The 10,000-nt window shown below is 25.5% G+C and overlaps 4 protein-coding genes across 7 annotated transcripts; 2 read left to right on the forward strand and 2 right to left on the reverse strand.

Moving 5' to 3' along the window:
• The first annotated feature begins 390 nt into the window (after nt 1–390).
• On the forward strand, nt 391–3,232 carry LOC127291338 (DEAD-box helicase Dbp80). The gene is made up of 7 exons (XM_051320413.1): nt 391–631; nt 980–1,182; nt 1,255–1,347; nt 1,434–1,651; nt 1,838–2,253; nt 2,326–2,488; nt 2,578–3,232. The coding sequence occupies exons 1-7, from the start codon at nt 569–571 to the stop codon at nt 2,832–2,834; spliced, it is 1,413 nt and encodes a 470-aa protein (XP_051176370.1). The 5' UTR covers nt 391–568; the 3' UTR covers nt 2,835–3,232.
• Nucleotides 3,233–3,276: 44 nt separating this feature from the next.
• LOC127291357 (uncharacterized) lies at nt 3,277–4,226 on the reverse strand. The gene is made up of 4 exons (XM_051320444.1): nt 4,088–4,226; nt 3,788–3,895; nt 3,583–3,675; nt 3,277–3,500 (listed from the first exon to the last, which is right to left on the reverse strand). Exons 1-4 carry the CDS (start codon nt 4,198–4,200, stop codon nt 3,374–3,376), a joined length of 441 nt encoding a protein of 146 aa, XP_051176401.1. The 5' UTR covers nt 4,201–4,226; the 3' UTR covers nt 3,277–3,373.
• On the reverse strand, nt 4,017–6,751 carry LOC127291346 (uncharacterized). Of its 2 annotated transcripts, XM_051320425.1 has the most exons (4): nt 6,594–6,751; nt 6,019–6,452; nt 5,397–5,910; nt 4,017–5,258 (listed from the first exon to the last, which is right to left on the reverse strand). In XM_051320425.1, exons 2-3 carry the CDS (start codon nt 6,438–6,440, stop codon nt 5,397–5,399), a joined length of 936 nt encoding a protein of 311 aa, XP_051176382.1. In that variant the 5' UTR covers nt 6,441–6,452; nt 6,594–6,751; the 3' UTR covers nt 4,017–5,258. The 2 variants fall into 2 exon arrangements, with proteins under 2 accessions (XP_051176382.1, XP_051176391.1); XM_051320434.1 differs by lacking the exon at nt 4,017–5,258 and having other exon boundaries at nt 5,274–5,910.
• A 167-nt stretch (nt 6,752–6,918) lies between these two features.
• LOC127291372 (uncharacterized) lies at nt 6,919–9,946 on the forward strand. 3 transcript variants are annotated; one of them, XM_051320462.1, is made up of 4 exons: nt 6,919–7,829; nt 8,017–8,073; nt 8,828–9,022; nt 9,088–9,946. In XM_051320462.1, exons 1-4 carry the CDS (start codon nt 7,182–7,184, stop codon nt 9,277–9,279), a joined length of 1,092 nt encoding a protein of 363 aa, XP_051176419.1. In that variant the 5' UTR covers nt 6,919–7,181; the 3' UTR covers nt 9,280–9,946. The 3 variants fall into 3 exon arrangements, with proteins under 3 accessions (XP_051176419.1, XP_051176428.1, XP_051176437.1); XM_051320471.1 differs by having other exon boundaries at nt 8,017–8,049; XM_051320480.1 differs by lacking the exon at nt 8,017–8,073 and having other exon boundaries at nt 6,920–7,829.
• The last annotated feature ends 54 nt before the right edge of the window (nt 9,947–10,000 follow it).

Here is a 10,000-nt window from a genome sequence, read left to right on the forward strand (position 1 = left end):
TATTAAAAAATTGTAAACTAGATATAATATTATCTTCAAAAAAAATTAAAATTATAAAAACATACCAAATAGTTTCCATAAACAATTATTCTATAGAAATATACATTTATTATTATCTTACTTTGTAATATTTTCATAATTTCCTAAGACGTTAATTAAATACAAATATTAAATTATTATTTTATTGTATATTGTATTCTATTTTTGAATTTAGGTTGGTTTTTCTCTTTTCCCTCGTTTGACATTAACAGGGATGGGAAGTCGGGTATTTGAAAAAAGAATATAAAGATTTGTACACACCACTCTTCGATTGCAATCTGAAGTATACAACTTTTCAAATGTGACACTGGACAAATTTGTCCATTTAGAAAATGGTGGGGCATTTGTCCAGAGCGCATTTTAGTTACCATTTTGTCTTCTGCGCAACCCTGAAATAAAATTTTTTTCTATTATTCAGAATTTGAGAATTTGTGTTTTTGTGAGAATAATTTTTAATTATTACACGTGATAAATAGATTTGAAAGAAAATAGTTTTTTTTTAAACGTGTATGAAAACACTACAACAAAAATGGCTACGGGAAAGATAGACTGGGGAAAATATGCTCAAGATCAGGAGAAATTAGCGTCACAGGTAATTTCATTTTTCTTTATATTTCCGGCATAACCTCTTGTTATTTACAAAAATGTTATTTATAAATTAAATAGCTAAATATTTAATAATGTACTTAAAAAAATTTGAAATTAATTCTTTCTAATAGATCTTTAAAAGTCATTTTTTTTCATTGTTTGCCATTTCTATGATAAGTACGAAAAATCAAAATAATTGCTTTGGCCCTTGAAGGTCAAATTTCCTTATCTTTGTTTTTACAAAATATATATACTTAATAAAAAGAAATGGGGGAGAAAAATTTGTTTTTAGATATTTTGAAATTACAAAAAAGATTTAGAAATTTAGAAAAAAAAAAAAAATGTTTTTCAGGTGACAAATTTAAATATTGAAAAAGATAGTTCAGCTTCAAGTGAAACAGATGAAAATGCTGAACAAATTTCAGCGGCTGACAAGTCATTGTTACAAAAAATTATTCGCAAAGGTCTTGTTGAAACAACACGTGATATAGAGATTCAAAGAAAAGATCCTTCTTCACCTTTGTACAGCATAAAATCATTCGAAGGCTTACATTTGTAAGATTTTTTTTTTATTTTAATCTTCTTTTTTTTTTTATTAAAAAAAATAAAAAAATGTATTTTCTTTAGGAAACCAGAATTACTGAAAGGAGTCTATGCAATGGGTTTCAATGCACCTTCAAGGATACAAGAAACTGCTCTACCGACACTTTTAGCTGATCCGTAATTATTTACATAAAAATAAAAAAATATATTTTTACATTATTTTCCACATAAATTCTTCTTAATTTATTTTTTTTTGCATACAGACCGCAAAATATGATTGCTCAATCGCAATCAGGAACTGGAAAAACGGCTGCTTTTATTCTTGCAATGTTGAGTAGGGTAGATACATCAAAACCATATCCGCAAGTTTTGTGTTTATCACCTACTTATGAATTGGCGGTACAAACCGGTGAGGTAACAGCAAAAATGTCGCAATATTGCCCTGAGATTAAAATAAAATTTGCAGTTAGAGGCGAGGAAAGTAAGTTAAACAAATTTGTAACTTCAAAATTTAATTATATACACTAGTCTCATGTGTAATTTCAAACTTGACCAAGTATAATTGAATTGCGTGTAATTTTGAAACTTTGTTGGATGAAAGTTGATAATTAATTAATAATATGATGAAATGGAAATAATTAAATTTTCTTTTTTTTTTTTATTTTAGTTCGTAGAGGTTCAAAAGTAGAGGATCATATTATAATAGGAACACCAGGAAAAGTATTGGATTGGGCAGTGAAATTTAAATTTTTTGATCTTAGTAAAATTATTGTTTTTGTCTTGGATGAGGCAGATGTCATGATTGATACACAAGGTCATCAGGATCAATGTATACGTATTCATAAATTACTTCCAAGAACATGTCAAATGATGTTTTTCTCAGCTACATACGAAGCGGCAGTAATGGATTTTGCTGAAATTATTGTACCAAATCCTTTAATAATTCGACTATTGAGAGAAGAGGAGAGTTTGGATAATATTAAACAATATTATGTTAAATGCAAAAATATGGAAGAGAAATATATAGCAATGACAAATATTTATGGAAATATTACAATTGGCCAAGCAATTATTTTCTGCCACGTAAGTTATTATTTATATTTGCAAAAAAAAAAAAATGATAAAAATAGATTAAAATTTTGAAATAATTTATAGACGAGACGAACGGCTGGATGGCTCGCGGAAAAAATGTCCAAAGAAGGACACGCTGTCGCTATTTTGTCTGGTGAACTTACTGTTCAGCAACGAATTGACGTATTGGATCGATTTAGAAATGGAATTGAAAAAGTTTTAATCACAACGAACGTTTTAGCTCGAGGTTTGTAAATAAAGAAGAAATTTAATTTTCACTATAGAAAAAAAAAAAAATTTTAAGTTATATTTAAAAAAAAAAAATAATAATTCTAGGTATTGATGTCGAGCAAGTGACAATTGTTGTAAATTTCGATTTACCAATGGATCAAAGTCGAAAAGCTGATTGTGAAACGTACTTACATCGAATTGGTAGAACCGGTAGATTTGGAAAATCGGGTATTGCTATCAACTTGATTGACAGTGATCACGCAATGCAATTATGTTTGGAAATTGAACAACATTTTGGTAAAAAAATTGAACTTTTAGATACAGACGATGTTGATGAAATTGAAAAAATTGGAAAAAATTAAAATTCATTTTCTCCTTTTTTTTACATAAAGTTTATATGTAAACTAAAAAAAAAACGTGAAAGAAAATAAATTTACTTTTTTTAAATTTCTCTAATTAATGAAAAAAAACAGTAAATTTAAAATTAAAAAAAGTAAATTTTTCTAATTTAAGAAGTTTTTACTAAAGACGTACTTTTAGGCTCATTTGTTTAATTAAGAAAACACTTTCAAAATGTACATTACACCAAGTTACGTAAAATAAAAAAAAAAATGTAACTCTTTGACTTAATACTGTATTTTTAAGAATGTTTATAAACTTACAATTTTGCTTTTTTTGTATTTAAAATAACTTTAAAATACTTTATTTTGTTTTATAAATAAAAAAAAACAGTATAAATAAAAATTTTAATTTTTCTTTATGACAACGTTTTTTAAAAATTATTAATAATAAAAATGCATGAAATTTGTTTATTCATATTGAGGAGTAATTCATTTTATTTGATGAATATTAAATACAATTAGGAAAACTAATTAGACGATTTTGGAAATATTTTTCACTTTTATTGTGAACGACGTCTTCTTCCAGGTCCATTAGCAAAATTAGCTGTTGTCAGTCCAATTAAATGTTTTCCTACTTGCGTACCACTTAATCCACGATTTAAACCAAAGTCCAGTCCACGTTTCACACTGAAATTATTATTGGAAAATTTTCTTTTTACTTTATATTTTTTTTACATTTACTTTTTAGTTTCAAAAAAAAATTACTTACTTTTCAGATTCTTGTCCATTTTCCATCCAAATAAAATTTTCTTTTGTCATTCTAGGATTCATTTCTAAAATACGTTGCCATATGGGTTGTGCTCTGAAAATATTTTAAAATAATATTTTTTAGTTGTCAATAAAAAAAGAAATATTTAAAAAATATTAGTAAACTGATTTGAATTAAATTTATTATAAGATTAAAAATCGCTCACTTTTCTAAATCTTGAACTTGTAAATTTTCAATCCGTTCGAAATTTTCCCTTTCTATTCTTGGAAGATATTGCAAAATATTACGAATTGTTTGCCATGTAGGCTGTGCTCTAAAATAATTATTTCAATTAAAATTTTAGATTTAAATTAATTAATTAAATTTTGTAATAATAATTATATTAAAGTAATGAATAAATTAATAATTTCATTTAATAAAAACAATTACTGCTCTTAGTTATTTTAATTAAATTTTCATACCTTGATGACTTGCTTGGAACCTTAAAATTGTAAAAATTACTCACGTGTCACGAAATTCTTTATTTGTTGCTGTAATTAATGAAAAAGATCTCGATGCCAATAAAATAAAGGTGAAGAATGTCTTCATCCATTTTAATTTTAGCTCCATAATTGGCATTTAGTGCCGGAAGGAATAGATCTTTAATTATTGAAAATGTGTAATTAGTCAATAATTAGATCAATAATTACTATTTCCTTAATAATCTAAAACAGTGATGTCAATATTAACGAGGGCATTACGAAATGCAAAGGAAATCATTTTATTCCTAAAGTATCTAAAAAAAATACATCTTCTCAAAAAGATAAAAATTTCCGATAAGAAAAATTCTATCGACATCACTGCCCTAAAACATAAAAACAGTGCATTTTCCTTTTCTTATTAGTAATTAATTACAATAATTTCAGTTATAAAAATTGTTTTTCAATTTTTACGTAGAATTTGAATGTCGATCATAATGAAATCCGAATTAAAAATAGTCTACTTACCCATTTTTTTGCTGACAGAAAAGTTTAATATTATTTATTAACACAAAATAAGAAAATACTGATAATAATAAATAAAAATTTAAATGATATCGATTTAATGAATAATTTTTAAATTATAATTAAGAAAAAATATAATTTAATAAAAAAATTTTTCTCAGAAAATATTTTATAAAATCTTAAAAATAATAATAATAAATCAAAAATTGAAAATAATTTTATTATTAATATTTAAAATTACTATTTAACGTTCCATTTGAAATTAATTCATAAATTATACAAGAAAATCAGTTATTCTTCAATTTTTGAATATTTTTCACATTTTTTTGTTCGTGTAGACTGAACGTCCGTTCTCTTTTTTTTTCTTTTCATTTTAATAATTAAATGATTTATTTCACTACCGAAAAAGCACACTTTTAATTTAAGATCAAGAAGAGGAATGGTACATATCTTCTCAGTCATCTCAGAAGTATGACGTCTACTTGTAATAGATCCTTCTGCGTTGTGCTGATAAATTTTCAAATGCGCATGCTTAATCATTGATTTTCCATTATATATTATGCCATCCCTAAGGATTTCTTGTCTTATATAGATAAATATACAACTTAAATAAAGAGACGAAATGTGAAGACAAATATTAGTAAATATATGATACAGCAGAAACTGATCACAAGATTAAGTGGACCAATTTTTCTATACAAACAATCATATTATATATATAGTTATTTTATTTATCTTTCTCTTCTATGAGTAATTTAAAAATAATAATTATAAACATTAAAAATAAAAAATTCTATAATTAAAAAAAATATATATAATTTTTGAACATACCTATAATCTATCGAGAAAAGAACTTCGTTTCTTTATCGCATTACAAATATCGATATACTTTTTTAAAATATCATCATATTCTGTACATTTAAGATCTTCATATTCTTTTTGCAAAGCTAATTTTCTTTGTATTTCATCATCAATTTCATTTAATTTAACATCAAGATTTGATTTTAAAATACGAAAACTTTTAATAGTTGATGGTGTTTCTAAAAATAATCTTAAATGACATGATAATTTGCTAATAATTGTTTGCGTCTCGGCGAGTTGTGCTTGAATTAATGTCATTTCTGTACTCTTAAATTGAGAATCACTTAATGTTATTTTACATTCTCCCCACGTTGTTAAAAGCTCAAAGAAATTATGTAAATTTTTCTTATAAGTCAAATGAATTTCGTCAATTTTTTTTGTCCAATTTAACAATACCAATTCATTATTTTGAGAATATACTTTACTAATAACACTTTCTCTATTTTTTGATATTTCTTTTATCCTTCCTCCCAATTCACTGTACCTATATATTAAATAATTATTTTTAATTTTTTTACTCTTTTCTTAAAAAAAAAATTCTTTAAAATATTAAATAATTCAATTTGTAAATATTGTAAAAAAAAACACTTACCTAGATGTGAAATTAAATATTCTCTCTCTTAATTTGGCTTCAATGAAACATTTTATCGCCAATTTCGTATTCTCATCTAATTCACGTTTTATTGTATCAAGTACTCCAAGAAAGGCAATAGGCTCTTGAATATCTTGTGAATTGTTGGGAAAATTTTTACATTTAATAGCTTCATTAATTAAAATTATTCTTTCCAAATTTACACACGCTTCGTTTGTTAATGTTTCTTTGTTATTTCTCGCCTCTTCTTTTAGACAATTATAAATTAATTTAATTTTTGTCGTATTATAATTTTGATTGTCCCATAATGTACATTTTTGCATGACATTACCACTGCAAATATTTTCTATTCCCATATTATTTTGTAAATTAGATTTTTGATGAAAGGAAGTAATTGTCACATTTGTTTGATTTTGTTGCATATTGTTCAAAACCTTTGAAAAAAATTTTTGAATTACTTTCTTAAATATTATTTCCGTAAAAATGTAATTTTAACAAAAATGTATTTTTATATTTTTCTAGAAATTATTTTCTAAATGTTTATTAACTTAAAATGTTTTATAATTCGTATTTACCTGTTACTTTTTTTTATTAAAAAATCAAATTTTCACTAAATCAGTAACTTTATAGTTTTAATTTATTATCTTTATAAATTATTAAAATAAATGTTTTTAAACAATATTTATTTTTCAAATCAAGTGTTGTAAACAAAAACGTTGGTATAATATTAAGAGTGGTACACACATCAACAACTATTTTTGATCAGGGTTGAGTACTAACAGTTTACAAAAGTACTTCCCTTCTGATTGGAGGAAATGTTTCCAAAAAGTTTCTTCAACCAATTAAAATACATCAAATCTATCGAAATTATCGATTATTCATTTCACCAACTTCAGAGCAATTTCATAACCTATATACAGCTGTTGCAAACAAAAAGATAAACGCGGAAAAAACGCTAACCTCCAAAATAGACCGCAAAAATAATTAAAAAAAAAGTGAAAAAAGTATTAAAATTTTATTAAATTATTGTCATTCTAGTGGAAAAATTAAAGTTCGCGTAATATTTAAATTATATTTGCAAGAATTTTCTTAAATTTTTCTACACAAAAAGAGATAGATAAATTGAAATAGTGAATATAAATTTGTTTTCGTGAAAAAAAAAAATGAGTCCAATTAACAGAGGACCTGGACCACTATTGGGAATGAGAATGACAGTGCCTGGCATGCGACCGCCACCACCATTGCTTTCTAGATTTGGTGCTAGGTTACGTCCATCAGGAATGCCACCAATGCGAATGCTACCACCAACGGGAAGAATATTTCCTCCCATGCGACAACGCATGCCTCCACCTCCTTCTCCTCATCCTCCTTTAATGCAACAAAGAATACCATCACCAATGCAAAAACGAATGCCACCACCTTCGATGCAACAACGAATGCCACCACCATCAATGCAACAACGAATGCCACCACCACCACCAATGCAACAACGAATGCCACCACCTCCAATGCAACAAAGAATGCCACCATCTCCAATGCAACAACGGATGCCACCACCTTTAATACGTCAACGGATGCCTCCTCCAAGGCCAGGTACTATTATGAGACCGGGTGGTCCACTGCCTTTATTTGGTCCCAGAATTGGTTTCGGTCCACCACTGATAATGGGTCCAAGAGGGCCTCGTGGTCCACCCTTGAGACCTGGTCCTCGAGGTATGCTTCCTCATATGTTTATGCGACCAAGGTTCCTTCAAGGAAATAATACTCTCAAGAACAAAGGCATTATTGTCAAAAAAGGAAACAAACTCGAGGTATCTGCGCGTTTTTCTTTTGTTTTTTTATTTTAATAGTCTTAAAAAAATATTATTCTTTTATTCAAGTATCTTTTAATTTATATTTCATTTGTTTCTTATCATTAAATAAAAAAAATAAAGTTATTAATTAAATAAAATAGTAATTAATAAAAATTATATTTCTCGAAGATATATTTTTTTACAGATAACATTAAAAAAAAGCAGTGTCCTTTTGAGTGTGTGTACATTGGAATCTGGATTAGTAAATATTAAAACGAGAAGTTCAGGACCATTAAACATTTGATATAGCGAGCATGAGAGGGGATCCCACCACAAGACTTGTTTTTTTTTTATTGAATATCAATTTTTAACCTACGAGAATTAATTATGTAAATAATAAAAAAAAAAATGTAAATTGTTTTATTTGAAACTGTTAAGATTTTTGTATACGCGGACTATCGAACGTTTAAACGTTTTTTTCATTTGTATTTTGCAAAAAAAGACAATACGATGAGTTTAGCATTTTTATTTTGAATTTATTATTGCTGTACAATTTTCAAATAAACAAATTAGCACACGGAAATTAAATTATTTTTTTTATTAATAAATTTTTACAGAATGCTAAATTGCAAAATTAGGAAAAAAAACAGCATTATAGAAAAAATTAATAATTTTTCAAAATAATATTTGGAATCAAAAATTTAATTTAGTACTAAGTTAAACAAAATTTTACAAGTTTAAAATTTGCTAATTTCTGTTTATTCGAAAATTTTACAAAGCAATAATTATTGAAACAAATGCAAAAATAATCGTATTAAATTTTTAAGGTCAGTAGTGGGAATAACTGAATTTTTTAGTTTGTAATAGAAAAAAATTTATCAGCTCGTTATATCAAACGTCGTTATAGCGAGATTCGAGTGTACTAATTTATGAAATATAAAGCTACTTGAAAATTGAATTTAAAAAAAAAAAAGAAAAAAAAAGAAAATTAGAACATTTTTTGTATTATTTAATAGGAATTAGATTTAAAGAAGCCATGGATGACTGACGCAATACGAACAGAAATCCAAAGGAAAAATAAACTCTACACAAAGGCAAGAAAAAGTAAAGATGCCACAGAATGGGAAAATTTTAAAGATTTAAGGAACAAAGTTACACGAATGATACGAGACGCAAAGAATGAATATTTGGAGAAGTATCCTGAAAATAAGGTAAATTTTAAATAACCCTTTTTTTCAATTGAAAAAAAATTAAAAAATTCTTTATTTTTCTCCAGGCCTTAGTTGAAAATTCAGTGGATGATGCACAGGAAATTATCATGGATGAAGAAGAAAATATTTTAAAAACACAAGATGATGAAATTATAATTGAAGAATCAGAAAATATTGAAACACATCAAGAATCAATAAACGAACAAGAACATATTAAATGTCAAGAAACAGTGCAACTTGTTGCTGCACAAAATTAGAAAAGAAAAATTAAAAAACAAACAAAATATTTAGTTTCAAAAAGAAAATTTTGTGTATTAGTTGTTTGCTGATTAATTTAATTCGATCTTATGAAAGAAACTAATTTTAAAAGTAATATCATTTGTTTTTACACAAAAAAAAAAGAAATAGTAATTTAATATCTACCTGAAAGAAAGTATTTTATATGCAAGTAATAGTAAAAATACGTTTATTTTATTTTTTTTCTCACCCAAACCGAATTAATACTCAGGCATTTGAACGTTCAGTTGAACGAATATATTTTTACAATTATTTCCTTTTTAAAATTAAATTTACATTTATAGAAATTAATGTTTTGCTTTTGTAGTTTTTTTTAAAAAAAAAAAAGAAAATATTTCGTTTATTTGAACATTCCAAACTTTGGACATATCCGTTAATTTTCATGTTTATCTTAGATGAATTCTTATTATTTTAAAAAAAAATCGCATAATTAACAGTTCATTATTTGTAAATAGATTAATTCCTAATCTAGAAAATAAGAATGCAGTGCGTCAAGTTGTGAAAGTAACATAAGTTTAAAAAAAAACCAGAAAGAATGAAATGTAATTTATTAGTCAAAGAGTCTATTTCTAATAATCTTTATATGATATTTATGTTGGCAAAGTAAATACAATGTCTATAAATGAATATTGTTGTTTTAATTTACTTCTATAATTTTTGAAAAAAAAAATTAAGAAATTT

The sequence above is a fragment of the Leptopilina boulardi genome, unplaced genomic scaffold (assembly GCF_019393585.1).
Source record: "Leptopilina boulardi isolate dan_hultmark-lab unplaced genomic scaffold, ZJU_Lbou_2.1 LbouV2_1, whole genome shotgun sequence".
NCBI lineage: Eukaryota > Metazoa > Arthropoda > Insecta > Hymenoptera > Figitidae > Leptopilina > Leptopilina boulardi.

Excerpts from the sequence above, each read along its gene's own strand:
- LOC127291338 (XM_051320413.1), top strand. The coding sequence starts at position 569 with ATGGCTACGGGAAAGATAGACTGGGGAAAATATGCTCAAGATCAGGAG. Across the intron at positions 1,348-1,433 it reads CCGACACTTTTAGCTGATCC|ACCGCAAAATATGATTGCTC; the intron begins GTAATTATTTAC and ends TTTTGCATACAG. Across the intron at positions 2,489-2,577 it reads AACGAACGTTTTAGCTCGAG|GTATTGATGTCGAGCAAGTG; the intron begins GTTTGTAAATAA and ends TAATAATTCTAG.
- LOC127291357 (XM_051320444.1), bottom strand. The coding sequence starts at position 4,200 with ATGCCAATTATGGAGCTAAAATTAAAATGGATGAAGACATTCTTCACC. Across the intron at positions 3,896-4,087 it reads AATAAAGAATTTCGTGACAC|AGCACAGCCTACATGGCAAA; the intron begins GTGAGTAATTTT and ends TAATTATTTTAG. Across the intron at positions 3,501-3,582 it reads AATGGACAAGAATCTGAAAA|TGTGAAACGTGGACTGGACT; the intron begins GTAAGTAATTTT and ends TAATAATTTCAG.
- LOC127291346 (XM_051320425.1), bottom strand. The coding sequence starts at position 6,440 with ATGCAACAAAATCAAACAAATGTGACAATTACTTCCTTTCATCAAAAA. Across the intron at positions 5,911-6,018 it reads ATATTTAATTTCACATCTAG|GTACAGTGAATTGGGAGGAA; the intron begins GTAAGTGTTTTT and ends TTTAATATATAG.
- LOC127291372 (XM_051320462.1), top strand. The coding sequence starts at position 7,182 with ATGAGTCCAATTAACAGAGGACCTGGACCACTATTGGGAATGAGAATG. Across the intron at positions 7,830-8,016 it reads AAAAAGGAAACAAACTCGAG|ATAACATTAAAAAAAAGCAG; the intron begins GTATCTGCGCGT and ends ATTTTTTTACAG. Across the intron at positions 9,023-9,087 it reads AGAAGTATCCTGAAAATAAG|GCCTTAGTTGAAAATTCAGT; the intron begins GTAAATTTTAAA and ends ATTTTTCTCCAG.